A 20,740-nucleotide genomic window follows, 5' to 3' on the forward strand; every position below is an offset into this window, starting at 1 on the left:
ACAATCCTGTTTGTGAGTGTGTGTGTGTGTGTGTGTGTGTGTGTGTGTGTGTGTGTGGTGGTCAACAAACATTGTGTTTGTTGATATTTTGTATTTGTTATTAAAGACTCTGTTGGAGCTTTGGTTATGAGTCAGTCAGGACCAAGGTTAGCATAATACCAGGCACACATCAGGGATGTAAGAAATATTAGTTGGCTGATAGATTGAAGGTTTTTTGGGTTACCTTCGCAAAGCCCAGAAATGGCCATTTCTGGGATATTCTATACAAAATGAGCATGTAATAATATAGAAGTGCTGCATTATCCCCAATATGCTACAGTCACCATTCTAGATTCCAAAATTTAAATATCTCAAAATTAAGGGAGGAACATAGCAATGTATTTAACTGCAAAAAATTAATGAAAATTCTTTAATAGTCTTCCTCATCTTTTGTATTTACAACTGTGACTTTCATTATGTTTTTCAAAGATTACTATCATTTCTGAGAGGCAAAGGGTTAAACTCTTAAGCAATGCAACCACTCACTATTCTCTGAGCATGTGGACCCATTATGGGAAAAACTAGCTATAACTAGGGCTTGAAATGTTTTGAAGATTTTTTTTTTACTCCTTTCCCTTTGACATTTTAATGCACTGTCTCCATTAATATATTTCCTTGCCAGTGGCTCCTAGTCCATCAGCAATACTGCATTATCTTGGCCAGGGAGAAAATAATATAGAAAGAGTGCTTTGCTGGCACCAACAACATGGAGTATGAATTATAAATGCACAACACTGAAGAAAGGCTGATGAAAGGGATGTGTGTGTATGTAAAATATATCTATCTGTAAAATATGTGTGTGAGACAGAGACATAAGCAACTTTGTATAGACAATAAGATTCACTAGCTTACTCCTATTTTTATTTTTTAAAAATTAAATCTTGTTGGAATGGAAGCAAACTTCTGTTCATTTAATTTACATATCCATGGAATGACTTCTCTGTAACACCATGATTGTTCTCCCATTGTTGTCTAGAGACTATTTCTCATCTGAGGAGGAATTTAAACTTAACTAATTGTAACCAAAATCCTCACAACTACCTATTAAGTTAAAAAAAAAAAAAAAAGCCTAACAGCTTGTGGATGTGGTCAAAATTGGGAAAATAAATTATTTAATTCATTAAAAGTAAATTATTTCAGTGAGTAAGGCACCTAATATTATAACTTACAAAAAGTTAAAGTATTAAATTAGAGTATGTTCTCTGGGTAGAGAGTTTTTTGTTTTGTTATGTTTTTGAACAGTGAAACAAATCACAGAAAAATGCTTTGATTCACAAGTTAGAAGATGGGCAGCTCTGGGTGAACTAAATTCAGCAATAACACAAAGGGAGATGATTTAGCTCAAGTCATGCATTTTATGTTTTCAAAACAGGTCAAAAAGCAATTTTGAAATTCAAATGTAGGAAAACAACAACAACCCAGGGCACCGAACTAGGCATGTCACTAAGATTTTAAAATATAAAACATATTAAGAATCTTGAGATAAAATCATAATAATGGAGGCAGATCATCTTATTCTGTTTTAGATAATTTCTTTCCTGCATATACCTATGATTCTTCTTATTAGCTCTTTCTATTCAAGAGTTACTGAGACTCAGGAAAAAGGGAGTACTTGGCTTTTAGGCTAAAATTAAGCATGGTGCAATATACAGTTTGCATCATTCTAGTGTAGCTCTTTTCTATCTGTCATTCAAAACACCCCAAAGTCCCCAGCCATTTTCTTCTTTATAGAAGAGGAGTTCCCAAATGTAAGATTGTGAGTAACTGCAACAACTCATCTCTTCAGAGACCAAATTCTTATGTAATAGCTAGACACAACAATGAAGATTTTTAAAGATATGTTTGCACTACCAATTAAGATGAATAAGAGAGGGAAGGGGGAAAAAAGAATCCAAACACATTTGAGTGGCAGTAACTATACAATCACAGCATTTCATCTTACAAGATGATAGGTTCCAGATGCAAAGTGTCTACACTACACAGAGTGATCTGAATCAGAATCTAAAGAGCCATCATTTCCTTCCAGGGTGCAGCTAAGAAGGCAAAGCACAGTTGAATGATGCAAAGTATTCAGATTTACTGCCTGGAAGTGACTATATTATAGTAATAACTGTTTTCTAACAAGGTCAATTTTTAGTACTTAGAGGCAAACCAAATTTAAAGTCTACAGTTCTTTTAGAACTGGGTAAAATATTAAAAACATATACAGGATCAGTAGGATAAACATCTTTTCAATAACTGAGATCTTCATTAACTTGTACAATGTACCGATAATATAACCTAGGAGGCAGCCAAGTGCATAGAGTGCTGGTCTTCCATAGTTCATATCTGGTCTCAGGCATGTACTAGCTGTGTGAGCCTGGACAAATCACTTAACCCAGTTTGCCTAGTTTCCTTGTGTGTAAAATGAATTGGAGAAGGGGATGGCCAACCACTCCAATACCTTTGCCACGAAACTCCCAAACAAGGCCATGAATAGTAAGACATTACTGAACAAAAACACTGACGACAACAACAACAAACAACAAACAAGAAGTGTGAGCTAGTATGTAGTAGATAACATGGATAATGCAGATTTGGTGTGATATGGTGCAAAAGATCAGGACACAAAGTTTCCTGGTGTTCTGCACAAATTATAGGGTCTAAAGTTTGTTTCACATGTATGTAAATTAACATGGACAGTTGAACTAAGCAATTCATCTTCTAAGTAAAAATTGGAACAAAACAGTTATTTATACATAACATCTGAAAGAGAGCATCTTTATAATGACCAAATTCAATGTCATGGTTGATCAAGTTTCTAAACACCAAAAATCCACTAGATCATATTATAGAAAGCCATAAATAATGAGCTTATTTCTTCTTCAAAATATATTGAGAAGGCAAAAAAAAAAAAAAGGCATAAAATAGTACCTTAACCCACTCAACATGGCAGAGAGGGGATTATCCCCAGATTGCGTCCACTCCTAGTAATGCATGTACTAAAATTGCTTGCGTAAACGGGCTAAGTTTATGTGTTTTTCCTTTATGGTGCCTTACACCCAACAAGCTGAGAAGGTCTGAAGCATAATTGCCATAGTATTTCATTTTTATAGTGAGCTTTCTGTTTCCATCTAATTGCAGATGTCCATACGTGCACATGCTCACTCTCCACCTCTGTTACTCATTTGTCTTTTTCCCCGATTGCAGTCCTTTTGGGGTTCAGACTTGAGAGAAGAGCCATTATGACAAGTACTTTGAATGGGGAGTTTCTGAAAGGCCAGCAATTCTTACAATTTGAACAAAGACTAGAATTTAGTAAAACTGGATTTTCTAGTTAAATTACCTTTATGTGATGGAGCAAGCAGACTCTGTGCATATGTATGTTTAAGTAGAAGGGAACTGTTACTAAAGAGTTGCACTTATTAAATTGTGATAAACAGGCAAAATGGAAGTCTTCTTAAAAATCTAAGTTTCTGAAAGCACAGTCTGACAGGGGCCATCAAACATGCTTTTTTAAAGTGACAGCAAATAGTACATATGGGTAATGGATGAGGTAGGAGGGAAAGGAAGAGAAAGGATCTACAATACAACAAGAAAAACCCACAGCTCTCAGAGGTCAGGCTGTAAGATTATATGCCTCTGTTAGGCATACGTTAGGAGGGTCACCTGGAAGGCTTTCCAGGAATAGTCCTTTTTCTCATTTTTAATTAAGGAGGAGGTGGTTCTATTATAAGGACTATACCTGGAGATAGCCTGCTGAAATTCAAATCTTGATCTTCCAGCTCTGGTTAGCTAACATTGATTTTCTGCCCCAGTGGAAGTGATTTTACTCTGATGCATGCCATTTAAATTCATTTTACACAGCTGCTTAATGTGGCTTGGCAAGGAACACCCAAACCAGCTTTGTGCGTCTAAATGGGACTCCTGAGTTGGTAAAGGACAGATCCTATGGATTACTAGCTGATGATAAATGCTTCTTTCTCCCCACCGATTTCTTCCTTCTGACTGAGGAATTGACCTGGAAGAATACTGCTATAGGAAACAAAATTTTCTTACTATAGCTTGTTGTGCTACAATAAATTTTATGTCTTTTTTTTAGTCTTCATTTAGAAATGTTTTTATAATTCAGAACATAGTTTTGCAACTAAAGTTATTGTCTCTAAATTTAACTTAAATGCAAAACTTAGTATTTCTGATAATTGGCAAGAATTAAATTGAGCATAAACAGAATTTGTTAAAGAATCCCCACCACCAACTTAAAAAATCATTAAAGATCTCCATTCCATTCATCTTTAAATAGCCACTGAACTTCATGTATATTATTTATACATGAAGAACAATTACATCTAGATTATCTTCAAGACAACTAAAACTAAAATTCCCAAGTGATTTAGTAACAATATATTGTGGGTTAGAAATGGAGATAGTGTTTGATATTAGAGGTACCTGCTCATAGAAAAAGAGATGGGAGAAAAAACAACTGAAATTGCAGGTATTTTCCTAAGTGAAATGATGTGATACCTAATTCTTATATTGCAACTGACAATAATGGCACAGCAGAGAACTTAGATACCCCTTAGTTACTTCAGCAGTTGGGTAAGGGAAATTTAATAAAAATTTTTGAACAGACATTTGTTCAACAATGATATAATGGAACCCCTGATAAGTCCCATTAATAACCTTTGTCATCTCTACTGCAGTTAAGTCTCTTGTCCAACAGGACAGTTGAACTCTAAATTAAGGGTTGAGGAGGAAGGGTTCACTGCAGTGATAATAATGATAACAGCACACTAATGATAACAATGTCACACAGTACAGTTCCTAGACAAAACAACAACAACAACGGGATAAAAAAGATGCCTGAATTGGGTGATTTCATTTCTTTTCCATTGATAAAATTCTTTATTTCCCTTTCAGGCACAAGGGGGAAGCAACATGCCAAAAGCCGTGCAAAGGCAATATCTACATGGGGGTAGGTGACATGCAGATTTTCACCACACTATTACAGAACTGTTAGTAGGAATGAAAAACTGAAACAAAAAACAAAAATAATCAAAACAAAACAAAACAAAAAACCCCACCCCTTCTATGATGCATTTCCTCATAAATCTTTTCACTTTTGGGGGGAACTGGTATTTCTTCAGCAGCCATATGGCATGTCATAAACAATTGCTAAAAAGAAAAAAAACAAACCAAAAAAAAAAAAAAAACCAAAAAAACAAAAACAAAAACAAAAACAAAAACAAAAACTGCAAAGGTCCCACAGCAAGTCCAGTTTATGTTACTACCTACCCGTACTGGTCAGGCTGGTGCATCATGGGAGCCTGAGCGTTGCCATAGTTGGGGTGCTGGGAAGAAAACATGGGACGTCCGCCAGCCCCAGACTGGCTGGGATAAGCAGGCGACCTAATGTATGGTGGCCTAAAGTAGAACAGAAGAACAGCCTCTTTGGATTTATTCTGAAGTACATGAAAGTATCACCCTGTCCATTCCATGTTCACGTCCATCTTTCAAGTGTGGAAGGTTTGCAGAATGACTTCAAATGGAATATTTTGCACCACACAGCTGGACAGAAGCAGGACTAAAGAAAATGGTTATTCTGTATTTTTTTTTTTTTAATTAAACACTTTAAGGGCTTGTTAACTATGTAATCCTTTCTCAGTTCCTGGATAAAGTAACGGGAAGCAAGCTTTGAAAATGTGTACTTTTTAACTAACTAAAGATATAAATTAAAAGCAAATAATGATGTGTGTGTAGACACACACATATAAATTGATTTGGGAGGGAGCCTATTATGTACTTATATACATAAATATAAACAGATTCAAGAAAGTAATTATTGGATATGGAATGAATTAATGTTTTAAATTTTTTAGTCTAAGATAGACATCCCAGCCTTCTAATGGTTTCCCACTTACTGAAGTATCAGGCAGATCACTATTCAACATTTCATGTTTAATGAATTCAATTACTTTCTTTTTAATAATTTTAAAATTGTCTTGGTTCTCTATATCCACTATCACTCAAAAAAAAGGGATTTTTTTTCTTGATTTGCATTAATGGGTAACAATACTTTAGTCCTCAACATTAACTGGAACAATCAAAATCGGACTTTTCATAGAAAATCTAATTGAAAGAACCTCTAAAATCTTATAGATATGGGAGTTCAGAGAAATACTTCTTGGATCCAGTAGAGTTTAAATAACAATAATGTAGATAAAAACAGATGAGCTATCATAATAATTCTTGAAGGAAAATTTATTATCATTTGAGGCAGACAGCATGACAGCAGGGGTCCCTACATTCCCAAAGTAGCACACTTTAGAAGAAAAGTAACAACGTAATACATTTAAAAAACAAATTAGACCCTATTTTTTTTCAGTAGAAATCATAATCAACTCTATCTTATTTCCTTCCCCTAAGAATGCAGTTCAGATACATATATCTTAACCATCCCTTGTTTTGAAGAGTGGTCTTCATTTAAAACTTAAATTTACCCTTTTACAAAATCAAATGGGTACAAGATATCCCAAAAGTCTTAGTACAATTAAAATTTTGGGATAGGCTGTATTTTTAAGGTATGTTAACTTTCACCAGCGTAAAATAAATTCTAGAATTCTTACTATACTTACAAAACAAGTTTGTTTTTTTTTTTTTTTTAAAGGAATCAAAGTTAAAAGACCTCATTCTTGTTTTATTAACTACATTTGGGCTCAGACAGATTGAGAGGTATGGTTGGTTAAACAAAACAACATAAAAATACAAAATATATAAACTTTACACATTTACACAAAGACAAACGTATACACACATATGCACACACACACATATACACACACACAATTTCTCCATTTCATAAAGGTTTTGTGGCATGTGTGTGTGTGTATATATGTTTATAGGAAAAGGGATAGAAATGAGGGTTCATTTAGTTTATATTTTCTTAGTCTTCAATATTTGCTGTTTTAAATTCATAATTGAAAATGGAATCCTACTTGGCTACAAAGTCTACTCTCTCAGCAGCTGTATCTAGTTTTGCTGTTTCCTGATGAATCTCATAAAAATTATCTCTATCTCCACCTTGAAGATTGCCAACCACTATCCTTTTCCTTTTTTGTTTTCAGTGTGGAAGGTAGTCTGTCATTCACTTCATTACTCTTTATATTATAAAACATGTTTGAAGTCAGAAGATTAAAAAAAAAACATTCAATTATAACTATACTATAATCTTGGAAAATTATGCAATATATCTTCTATCCCTATTTTTAAAAAAATATGTATTTTTTGCTTTAAGGCATACCTGCTTTGAGCTGAGTTTGCAGCAGCTTGCATCACTGCAGCTGCGGCCTCCTGTGCCTTACGGTTCACAGTTGGCATTGGGGGGCCCATTCCGGGCCCTCCTTGCTGAGCCATGCCAGGAGAATTGGGTGTCATACTGCTCATGTTTCCAGGAAATGGTCTGCTCTGCATCCCAGTTGATGGCATCCGTCCCAGGGGCATGGTCCCACATGGCTGGCTTGGCCCTTGTCCATGCATCTGGTTATTGGCATTGATACCCATGCCAGGCCCTGGGCCACTGTAGCTTGCACTGGGTACCCCACTATATGTTGGAGGTCTGGAGTAGTTACCTAAACAAAAAGCAAACAGAAGTTTAATCTTGCAACTTATTAAAAAAAAATTCATTGGGAAAGCTGAAATTTAATAATTTGAAGAATATAAGACATTTAATTATTACCCTTATTAAGTGTTTCTTCATTTGGCCCTATTCAAACTACTAATATTATCTACACAGATATTATCCATACAAATCTTAGATGCCTAAACAATAAATTCAGATGATAAAGTACCAAATATAATTACTGCAACTTTCAAGAAAAATTTAAGTTTTAACAATTTTTCCTCTGGGAATATTTAAGGTTTACCGCTATTTTGCATGGTTTCAAAAAATAAGATTCCTTATGCCTTCTTTTCCCTAATTTCTAACTTCTTGTCTGCTTAAATGGTGGGGTCATAACTAGGAAGGGCCCATAAGGATTTATTCCTGAGCTTCTAACATGGAAGAGGAAGGAAGATGGTTGTTGTGTTGCAGCAGTGCCCAACAATCGCAGAGTTTCAGCATCCTTATGTCTTCTGCTCCTCTCTCAGTGAGCTCATTTTCCCCTTTTTTACTCCTTTTTCCTGGGGTCAGAGTAACTGGGTCTCTGACCCAGTGTAAGATGTGTGTAAGTGTGTAAGATGAATCATTCACTGTTACCGTAATTCTTGTTGGACTATCTAAAGTCCTACCACGACACACACTCACACTCACACTCACACTCACACTCACACTCTCTCTCTCTCTCTCTCTCCCTCTCTCTCTCCCTCTCCCTCTCCCTCCCTCCCCACTCCCCTTCAATTGCAGGACATGGGAGAACTAAGGGTCTTTCTTCTGTGTTGCTGTGCTCCTCATGACTTTTACTGCTCCTCATAGTACTGTCTTGCATAGCCTTCCTTCCCCTTTTCTCCATGTAAAAAAAGTTCTTAATGACAACTCTAATAATTTATGCATATTCTGATTTAAACATTTTATAGAAAATAATTTCAGAAGTATAATTCAATCTTGTGTTTATAGAGATATTATTTTATATTATGGTTAATACTTTTCCCTTTCTGTGGAAAAAAGGAAATGTGTATAGATAACCACACATTATCTCAAAAATTATTTAATTAGGAAAACAAAATTTTAAGAGTATATATACCTGTATATATCAAGGACCCATATAAATGCAAAGAAATATCGGATCATTATCATTTATATACCTTAACTTATCATCTATTCAGGAATTTGGCACCAATCTCACCTGTTACTTTGACCTACAAGAATAAGGGAATAAGAAAAAATGGCCCAGCCACATGGCCAAGTCCATAAACTGTGCTTCTCAATCAGGGTCTTGTCTAAGAAGTCAGATTTCTGGATTCCAATTCCATAACAATCAATTAGAAATAAGAATTAGTGAAGGAGATAAGATCACTCCCTAATGACTCCTATTTTCATCAACGAGAAATGCCATTTCACAGATGGGGAGGGAAAAGAAAATTATATAAAAAGTACAGCAATCTAGGACCCTTCAGTTCATGGTCAAATAGCCTTATGCCCCTTAAGAGTCTCTCAGAAAATGGCTTAATAATAGTGAAGTACAATAACTGATATAGTAAAAAACAATCCTGAATCATCAAAACAAGGTTAAACATTATGTTCAGAATACTTGTTTTAAGTCTGCATGGATGACTATGGCAGGTTCAGAAAGACTGCTATATAAATGTCAATTAAAGGGCAACTATTTTGGTACTTTAAACAGTAAAACTTCAAGTTCCCAGAAAATCTGGCAAACTAGAACTATTCTGTTCTCAGGAAAGAGCTGGATGGTTGAGTTTTTTGTTTTACTGTGAAAAGATGTATGAAAGACAGATGTATTACTCTGGATTTTCAACTGGGAAAATAGCACTACAAAATGGTAGAGTTTCTAGTTTCTGAAAATCTAATTGAGCTTTCAGTAATACGTGCCCAAAGCTCAGCATCCTACCCTATATTCCTGAAGGCTATACAACAGTACAAACTCTGGCAGATCCTACTAAGCTGGAACAGCTCCCATATGGGGCCAATGATGATTAGACTAACTTAATTTGGAGAAGCTTTATCACCAAGATGTATCCAGCACCTCTGAAATAGCAGATTCTTGAAGAAGTTCCTAGAGGAGAATGAATCCTAAATGCTATTTAATCCATAACATGGCTAAAATATTTTATATTTGCAAAGAAAAAATAGTAAGAAATAACAGTATTATAAATGAATATAATTTCAGCCACATTTGTGGAGTCAATTGATTTATCTGAATCAACCAAGAAACCTTTGATGACGGGAATAATTTGTCTCAAAGTCCAAATACTGCACTTAGAAGCAAACTTTTAGAACACAATATTTTTTATACTGACAGTTTTATGAGTTGGTATTAAAATTCTGTACAAAATCATTAGCCAACTTCATCTCTTACTAGCCAGCTACACTGAATGGAATAATTGTGAAATGGCAGAGGGAAGCAAGCTTTTTTTTTTTTTTCCCTATTCTTTTGTTTTGGTGGAAATGTGCATGGAAAAATTTAAAAACCTGTTTATTGGGATGGGCACAATAAAGAATGGATTCAGTGTCAGGGCTTGGCTATATACAGAGGCTGTGTGAAAGATAATGGACCTTGGCCATGGAGGCAACAATGTAAACTGCATCAGAAGATGTATATTTGAAGAGAAAAGGACATGTTAGAAAAATAAAGCAAAAAATGCTCAGAATAAAAATCTCTGCTACTCTTGATCATTGAGGCTATTTTGGCTGCTCTCTATTATAGAAGGAGATAATTCCAAATATTTCCTCTCTCTATCTATATAGGGGTTGTGTGTGTGTATGCAAAATAATTGTATACACACATACATATATATCTATAAAAAATTTTTTTTGAGGCAGTTGGGGTTAAGTGATTTGTTCAGGGTCACACAGCTAGGAAGTATCTGAGGCAGGATTTGAACTCAGGTCCTCCTGATGTCAGGGCTAGTGCTCTATCTACTGTGCTATCTAGCTGTCCTGAACTCATTTTACATTAACATTAATTGGTCTAATATTATTTGATAACTCTTAATAATAAATTGTTTTGAAAAAAATTCAAATGGCACATATCAAAGTGTTAAATAAAAGAAGGAAATTTTATTGATATTCTCACCTTTAAGATTAGATTGTAAGCTCCTTGAGGGAAGGTGTTGTCTTTTACTTCTTTTTTGCATACCCAGTGCTTAGAGCAGCATCTGGTCCATAGCAAGTACTTAATAAATGTGTACTGATTAATGACTAAGATGCTACTATACATAAAGAGACTGCTCTGAATGACTTTTTAAAAAACAACGCTACTGAACATAAAAAACACAAATTATTTTAACACTTACCATGCCTGAGACACTGAAGTAGGCATTTTGAAAACAAAGACAATAATAAAAGATAATAATACTAATCACTGGCAATAATGCTTTAAGTTTTACAAAGTACTTCATTAATATTTTAGATTTGAACTTCACAACTACCCCTGGAGGCCAGTGTTCTATCCACTGTAGTTACTACTACTCTTACTCACAAGCAGCTTACATTTTCCTATGGGTAAGAAATACAACATGTACACTAATTAAATAACTACATGGCAGTACATTAACACACTAACAACTGGAAACATCAGGAAATGACTAGTGTTGCTCAAAGGTGTCAAAGCCAATACATATTTTTTGTTAGAAGAGATTGCTGAAGGTATAAAAGATGTTTAAAAAAAAAAAAGGAAAAGGAGTTAAAGGCAATATGTATAGATGTAAATACATGTGTATATATACATATATATATATATATATATTTCCCTTCTGTTATCAAAAGAATAAAGAGTATTTAAAAAGCAAAAACAGGCCTGTGAGAAGGAATAGTTACCACCCACAACCAGTGATGTAGCAAGATCATATTTCTATAAATTCAGATCTATTCCTGTCTTCTGAGACTGCAAAAAAGATGAAGAAGTATGTCTAGTATGATACATATAAGTCTGTCAGAAATCTCATTCTGTCTGGCTTAATCAATGAGGGACTTTTAGGCTTTCTTGCCCTTCTTAAGGGTCTTTTATGATGAACGCTGACTGGATTAAAAGCATTATTCCTTCTGCCCAGGGCACAATAAACATTAATCACAATACTTGGTTAAAAAAAAGAAAATTTGAAACAGGACAGGGATTGCCATTTGAGCCAAGAATAGACATTTACTCAAAAGGAACAATCAAGCTGGTTCATTAAAACTCAATAAAGCCCTAACACTCTTCACATATGTGTGCACATGTATGTATACAGAGAAACTATAACTCACATCTATCCATCTATCTACTTCTGAAAATTGATAAAACATTTGGGGAGAAAGCCTTGACCACATGTATCCTTAAATCAAACCCAGCTTTTCTCTATTCTCTTAGAGGAGGGCTTCTTGACCTTAATAATGTCATGGACATCTTTGCCTACCTGGTAAAGTTTATGGACCCTTTGTAAAAACAATGTTTTTACATGCATAAAATATACTATTAAGGAGTAAAAGAGAAACTAATTGCATTAAAGTAACAATCAAACACATACAGGTTCATAGACCTCAGATTAAAAAGCTGACTCCTGGTTTAGTTCCCTTTCTATCCATTTTAGTTTTCATGTCAATTATTTTAATGATGCTCTGGTACTTTAGAATCCCTTATCCATTACTGTCGGCTGTCAATCCCCAACTCTGAGAAAATCTTATTGACCCTTTTCTCTGCTCTTAGACTGCTGTGTAATGTTAGATAAAAATTACCAAATTGTGCTTGTTTGGCTCTTTAATAGATATATGCTCTCCAACCTGTTTATCCCTCACTGCATTTACACATATTAAAAATGCTCCCTGCTTGGTGATTTCCCATCATGTTTTTCTCAGTGGCCATTCTAGGCCACTAGACGAAATGCACTCTTTCAAACCCCCCCCAATTCCAACCTAACTTGAAGATGATCTTGCTCACTAATTACTGATGCTAAGGCCATCTGACAATAATATTCACAATTTTCCTCCTCTTTTGCCTTGAGTTTTTTTTTTTAAATCTCCATCTGTTCTCTATTCCTCTCATCTCAAAAGAAGATGCATCTTTCCCATTTTCTAAAGCTAGCCTTTGCACCTATGCTATTGAACTCACTCATTCACTATAAAATGCAAAATAATGAGAGAGAATAAATTGTACTGTGAAGTCTGAAATGGGGAAAGCCTCTTACCAACTAAGGGCATCAGAGAAGGCTTCTTGAAGGAGGTAACACTTGAGTCAAGCTTTAAAGGAGATGTTGAAATCCAATAAAGAGGGAAAGAGACATTTAAGACACAAGAAAACTGACAGTCATGGGAAATCATAAGGATATTTTCAAGAAAATGAGATTAATCTGACATACTACTACAATAGTCTTTATGTGGGGGTGTGACTATATGTTTACTAAAAAAAAAATAAGCACACACTTAAGAATAGAAATGATTTTTAGTTACTTCTACGGAAAAAAATCAATCTCATGAGATAATATACTTTGCATTTTAATTTTTTTTTTATGTTTCAAGTACATTCACACAGTTTCAACTGATACCGATGATAACCTTAAAAAGACATCCTTAAACAAGAATTATTTGTACCACTTTAGAAAAAAAAGAAACTGATTCAAGGTTAAGCCCACAGTAATACAGCTAGTTATTGGAAGAACAGAGACAAGAGACTCATTTGCCTAAACCACATTATAATGAATTAGAAAATATTAAAGTAAATAAATAGAATTTAGATAATATGACTATAAATTTAACATGTGGCCCCATAGGCATTTGTAGGTAAAATTTAGTGGCTATATTTCTCTAAGTTTAATAGCACTGTCACAACTCTTGAAGGCAGGAAGAAAACTTAGAAATTGTTACATTTATATCACACTTTATGATTTCCTTCATTCACATATTTCTGTATATCACTATCACTTTTTTTTTTCCTGAGGCAATTGGGATTAAGAGACTTGCCCAAAGTCACACAGGTAAGAAGTGTTAAGTGCCTCAGACCAGATTTGAACTCAGGTCCTCCTGACTTCAGGGCTGGTGATCTATCTACTACCCCACCTACCTGCTCCCAGAACACTACGACTTTTGAATGTACATGAAATATATTTAATGTACATATATATTTAAATAATGTAAACAGTCAAAGAAAACAATAACCACAACATTTTATCACTGTTTTGTTTTTTTATACCAATTTAGAATTAATTACTTCCATGACACTTACATACTTAATAATGGAACATCTCAGAAAATATTTTGGGTCACCAAGCAGGGATTCAATTTTATAACTTTTAAAATCTCGATCATTTAATTTTAAAAGCCTAATAATTTTTGAAAATTTTCTAAATTAACCTGTATCATTTATAACTCAATACAATTTCTCCCTTATCACGTTGTCTTTTATAACTCTGGATAATACTGATTTGGCATTTACATAGTAGCTTATCCTCTGACTGGCATGTATATTTTTCACATTTTCATCTGTTGAAACCTTTCCTGCCTTTGCCTAGGTGCTACTTCTCTCCCTGAGCCTTAAAACTAGAGATGAATCCTAACTCCAGAAATCTGTCACAACTCTTAATCTCATTCTAGTTTTATTTAATCTAAAACAAATGCTATAAACAAAGAGAAAATTGAGGACTAAAGAACATGGCTAAAAGACCTATGAGGTTCACTTTAAATGTAAGGGAGAGAAAGCAAACTCTAAAGATAAAAATATTGTAATAAAGAAACTATCTCTTATAGCTAGAGACATTGATAACTGAAAGGAATAACAGTGATGATGATAATAACTATAACTTAAATATAGTCCTTTAAAGATTACAAGCATTACATATATGTATGTGTACATATACCCACACATAAATATACACACAATCTCATTTGATCTTCATAACTCTATGAGGTGTTATCCTTATTTTATGAAAAAACTGATTCAAGTGATTTGAAAATGTCACAGAGGAAGCATCTAAGGCAGATTCAAATTGAGGTCTTCCTAACTACAAGCCAGTGTTCTATCTACTCACAGAAAATCTTGAACTGAGTGGTAACTTGGACAATAAAAATGAAATCGGTTTCTATTTGGGTTCCTTGATAACTCAAAACCCCTATCTGACACAGTGAAGAAATAGTAACAAATTGCTTTACTAGCTTGGTACAGGCAACAAAGTAGAAAAGGGAAAGGACTGATGGAATTTCATATCTTCCTAATTAAGCTCCTAGATCTCAGATTTATAAGTTGGCTAGCCATTTATTGTCTAATGAGAATTGTATCTTCCAAGACAGGAGGACTTTTCTATTCTTTTTTGGACTTAGGAGTATCATTCATTTTGGCATCTGAGAAAGTCCCCTTTGGAAGTGATCTCAAGTGTCCCTGTTATAATAGAATGTATAAAAGTTTCCTGACTTTTCAGGAAAAGCATACTCTTTTGCATCTTTTTAGCTCATTCACTGCATTTGCATCCTTGATAAAATTCAGAATGTTTGAATTGCCCGGAGAAAAATATTACTTCAGGTTCTAATCACCTCTCATCTCTATTTTGTGGTAACCTCCTAAATGATTTTCTTGCATTCCTTGTCTCTCCAAACCATACTTTATTCTCAGCAGTCAAAGCTTATATACTTAAAAATCACTGATCTGACCATATTACTTCCTTAATTAAGAAATTCCAGTAGCTTCCAGTTGTTTCTGGAATAACAAACTTATTTTGGTATTTAAAGCCCTTTACAATCCTGGTACTCCTAGGATTACTACAAATAATTCTTCTGCAAACTGAGTCTGGCCAATCTGGACTATTTGTTGTCCCTCACATATAATGTCCCATATTGAATGTCTGTGCCTGGGCATGGGCTGTTCCCCATGAATGGGAATCTTTCCACACTTACTCTGCTTTGTAGAGCCTCCACCTTTCAATGGCCAGCTTTAGGCAATCTTCTACTGGAAGCCTATCCCAATTTCCTCCATTGCTAAAGCCCACCATAACCTCCAGAAATAAATTTGCATGTATTTGGCATTTTTTGTGTTTTGTACTTTTATAAGACTTCTGATGGTCTTTGTTGTTCAGTCATTTTTCAGTCTGTCTTAGTCTTTGGGACTCCAATTGAAATTTTCTTGGCAAAGATCATGGAATGGTTTGTCATTTCCTTCCATATCTCATTTTAGAGATGAGGAAACAAAGTTAAATAGGGGAAAGTGAACTGCCCAGGATCACACAGGTAATAAGTTGTCTGGGGTCTTCATGACTCTAGGTCTGGCATTCTTTCCATTGAGCCAGCTACCTGCTTTCTCTGATGGCAGGATATTTTAAAAAGTAATTTGTGAAGTCCAGTTTTATTATGTAAAATATATGAATTGTAGCCTTTTTTTTTTTTTAAACCATCACCCCGATTTAATAGAAAGAGTGTCCTAATTTTTGTCCGGCGGGGGGGAGTATGGAGAGTGGAATATACTGGCTTCTACTCAATATTGTCAGGCTTATTTAAATAATGCGTCATCCCAGTTTTCCTGTGAACAGAAAAAAGACATCTTTCCTTCGTTTCTCCTCCTCCATGACCTCACCTCCCCCTCACTCTCCTAAAATCAAGAGTAGAACTACAGACCTGTTTCCTCACTTTCTTTTTATTAAAAATAAATTAATTTGTTGTTTGAATGCACACATAATTAATTCATACATTCATGCTGTTACTTTGTAGCCACTTTCCATCCTTCCCCAAATTTTCATAATTGTCCTATTTGGTTAGAAACCTTCTTCAGTGAAAACACATGTGCCCTTTCCTTTGGAAGGAAATGAAATAACACTTTAATCTTGTTTTAGAAATCCAACATTTATGCTTTTTGTTGCAGAGAATATCCCAGCAATATGGGATAACAGAGGAGGTCTCCTGAATTACTCTGTGTTCCTGTACCTCATCTAGATTTGGCAATCAATGACTCTATGAACATAAAAGAGAAAAAAAATAAGACAGATTCATAGGTTAGCCTGTATTTTTTTCCTATTACAATCTCTTTTCAGTTCAAATGATGTAGCTACGTAGGGAAGAACTCAGTTTCAATAGCTCTGTTTAATTCAGCAGCTGCTCTTCGTTGGATACCAGAAAGCATACAGTAACGGGGTGGAGTATGTGTTTGACTATAATAACTATACACACCCACATATACATGCACACACAAAGATTATACTGTGTACCCAATCTCTATTTTCCTTCTTCAATCAAATGGGTTTCATGATTTGGCATTCAGCAGTACATGTCAAGGAAATAAGTTATAATTATAGAGGCCTCTATTCAGTAGCAGAAACAGAAAAGTCTTTCCTTTTCCTTGAAATTAGTAAGACTTCTCCTTACTCTTACATACCTGGGTAAAACTAGGTCCTCAAAGCTTAAAATGAATTTTGATTTTTTTTTTTTGGAGGGGAGAGGGAAAGAGGTAGGAGAATGCTCTATATTTCTTTTTTTTTTAAATAAACTACTTTTTGTAAAGCAAACAATTTAATGCTATATGCCAACTAGGAAGTTACACACACACACACACACACACACACACGGCAAAAATGTAAGGTTCTATAAAAGCCAAACAAAATATGAGACAAAAAGCCAGGAATGAGAAGTACAATCTTATTTCCATGTTTCTCTAATAGATCAGTAATTTGTTGGCAATAGCTTAGACAGAAAACAGATGGATCCAGCATTAAACACAATGAATGCAGCAGATGCTGGGCCAGCCTACATCAGCTGGACATGTCAGGCAGCCAAGTCCGAAAGCCCACACTTTTCAAGTGGGTACAGCCTGGCACAGTTGCTTTTGGAACACAAATGTATGAACTCTTTGCCTACTTTATCCCTATGACCAATTGATTTTAAATTCCAACCTACCTAGAATTAAATTTAGGCATAAATGGAACATACTTTAGTTGAAATTCCTAGCAAAATCACTATCATAATTTTAAGAGAAGAAAAATTAAATGATCAATCTTATTTCATTTAATATACAAAACAAACCTGAAGGATTGCTATTATCAGAAACTTTAAATTAGCTGTAGCTTCTTTTACTCTGAACTAAATAATTTCTTGGTTTTGGAAGAATACAATCAATGGCACATAAAGGCATGATACAGCAAGGTCCTGCTCCTGGACTGGCTTGCCATCTCACACTAGGTTTCAGGAGGCCCAAGAGCAATACCTGGGCTGAGGTGGCTGGATCAACTCTTCCTCAATAATTATATTTCCAGACCAGCGTGAGCGCCTCAACACAACTAGGATCTGATTAGGGCTAGTTTGAGAAAGACAGGGCAAAACACTTCAGTTTCCTCCTTAAACTTCCTGATGCTCTAGAGTTAAAACTAAAGAGACTGAAACACATTGTTTCCTACCAATTTTCCCTATTCCCTGAGGGCTAAAATAGCCAAGAACTTCTAACCTCCTTACTAGGACTAGATAACCCATAATTAGATGGAGGTTTCCCCCAATTAACCTTGGGACACACCATACCTGCTAAGGCTTTCCCAAAGGTGTTTCAGAAGCTGCTTAGGAAAAAGTAACCTTAGAATTCATAGCATGGAAAGAATAGAAGTTGTGGGCTATTCTGAAATCCAAGAGGTTTGAACCTGAATCTTCACCTGTCTTCATTTGGAGACCTTATTTTTGTTCTACTTGGACTCATTTTCTAATGGTAATACTTCTACCCTACACTTTCCTCCTCCCTGTGATTCTGAAATCCTAACTGCCACAGATCTCTGCCATATTTCCAATCATAATTTTTCTGCTTCCATTATTCTCATCCTTGTTTCCTCTTCACCATGTGACAAATTCACATATAGTCCAATGAATTTTTAACAAATTTCTTTTACTCTATTTTACTTCCTTTTTTCTCCTCCTATCTTCTGGTATTCACTAAGACCAAGGTCTCTCCAGATAACACTGACTCTCAGGCTATTTGTTTCAGTACTAGCTAAATTTTTACTTATATAATGTTTCTGGATCCATCCCTGCTCCCTACAACTCCCACTTGTGGCATTAGAACTTGAATATTTTTTGTATACCATCTTCTTTTTCCTCTGGTATCTAGATTAATTATACATCCTAGATGCTGACATCCATTATTTACTCAAGCACAGCAAATTATCCCTCCATCTTTAATGCATTCAATACCTAGATCGTAGTCTTTTTCTCCACTCCAATTTCTGCCTTCTTACTATGGGACTTCAACATACAAATCATGAATTTTTTTAACCCTCAAAATTCCCAAACTTTCCATTTATTCCTTATTTCTAATCAACTTCCACAAACTATGGCTCATGCAGGAAGATTGTATTTTGGTGAAAATAGCACTGGCTTTCGAATCAGAAATTAAAGTTACCTACGTAACTTTAAGCAAATCGGTTCCTTTAGCATTTCCTTACAATTAAACATCTGTAAAATGAAGGAAGAGTAGACTCTAAGGTCCCTTCCTGCACTAGATTTATGATAAATCTCAGTTACCCAGAGAGATAGTCATAATCTCAATCTTGCCAACACTTACAAGGGTCCACTCTAAATGTATTATGCCTTCTAATCTCAATGGTGTCCTCACCACAGTAATACAACCCTAGCATTATCCAATTCATTCATTCTCTTAAAAGCCTGTCTTGAGCCCCCTTATCTTTACAGAATCTCATTTGGTCATTTCATCAGCTCCCAGGGGTTCAAAGATCATTTCTATATAGATGATTCAGAAATCCAGGCCCAGTCTCTGTCCCAAACTACAGTCCCACATCACCACTTACAGACTGGAGATTCAGAAATGAGTGTCACACATTTGAAATATCAAGAATAAAACTTATACTCAAAAATCACTTTTCTGAACTTCTATATTATTGTCACGAGCTCTATGATCCTTTGAGTCGCTCTCAACATCAGCCTCAGGGTCCTCTGAACTCCTTTATCTTACTCACTCCACATATCAAAGCAGTTGCTAAATTTTATAATTTATTCCTCTACAGCCTCTACACATATACCCCTTTCTTACTACTCTGGAAATAGCCACTACTCTACTTCAAGCTCTCATTCCCTTTTACATTCCAACAAGACTCACTACCCCAAATTCCCCCAGCACTTCAAATCTAATTCATTCTCCACAATAAAATGCAAGTCTGCTTGCCCTAGCCCTGGCCATACCTTCTCTTAAACTTTATAAGTTCCAGGGGTTCCCTGTTACCACTGAGATTAAACATGAACTTCTGTTTGCCATTTAAAGTTCTTCACTTATAATGCAGAACTTTCCCATATTCCTAGTTGTTTGCTTGTTTTAAATATACACTGTATCCCTCTATGTCCTCTACAATTCAATCAAACTGGCCTTCTCTCTCTTCTTGACAAATACTATTCTATTTCCTATCACCACACATATAACTGGTTCCCTCTTTGTCCCTGGTCCATTTCTGAAATGTTTTCCCTTCTCAACCAAACTTCTTAGAATAGCTTCCTTTTTAGTCTCAGTTACAATGTCACGTCCTGTACAGGTCTTTACTGGTCCCCTCATCTATTAGTTCCCCCCTAAGGTTACTTTCCATCTATTAGGTATTTATCACCCATGCCTCAATTTAATGAATATATGTATCTTTCTATCCTCTATTTCTCTAATTATCCATTCTTCCATTTATCTAGGCTATCTAACTATAGATATATGTTGCCTCCCCCATAAAAATATAAGCTCCTTGAAGGCAGAGGTTTTTTCTTTTGGTTTGAATCCCCCACACTTGACACGGTATCCGATCCATAAGTAAGCATTTATGAAATGTTTATTAGCTTTTGCATATTATATTAAATCATTATCTGAATGCCTCATGGGTTGAAGGATGATGATAACCTGCCAAGGAGGATATAAAGATGTCTAAGATGAGAACAAGAAATTTTTCTTTTTGAATAGAATTTATGTATTTGTATCAACTAACATAGAATGATTTAAAAAAAAAAGGATGAAGACAAAATAAGGGATAATAAATGAGGATTAATAAAGTGGAATGGCACCATTAAAGCAATACCAAGAACACTGATACTCAGAAAGCACTGAAGATGCCTAAGACAACAAAAAGGGCCAATTTA

General features: G+C 35.0%; 1 protein-coding gene across 4 annotated transcripts in view; it reads right to left on the reverse strand.

Moving 5' to 3' along the window:
- Window positions 1–20,740, reverse strand: part of ARID1B (AT-rich interaction domain 1B) — a 526,614-nt gene that overhangs the window by 58,777 nt on the left and 447,097 nt on the right. For 3 of the 4 annotated variants that reach the window (XM_031937578.1, XM_031937582.1, XM_031937579.1), the window contains 2 exons: window positions 7,319–7,646; window positions 5,314–5,442 (listed from right to left, as the gene is read on the reverse strand). In XM_031937578.1, the coding sequence (XP_031793438.1) occupies window positions 5,314–5,442; window positions 7,319–7,646 (457 nt within the window). The remainder of the gene's footprint in view (window positions 1–5,313; window positions 5,443–7,318; window positions 7,647–20,740) is intronic. The other variant, XM_031937581.1, reaches the window with a different exon arrangement.

Source organism: Sarcophilus harrisii, chromosome 4 (assembly GCF_902635505.1).
Source record: "Sarcophilus harrisii chromosome 4, mSarHar1.11, whole genome shotgun sequence".
Taxonomy (NCBI): Eukaryota; Metazoa; Chordata; class Mammalia; order Dasyuromorphia; family Dasyuridae; genus Sarcophilus; species Sarcophilus harrisii.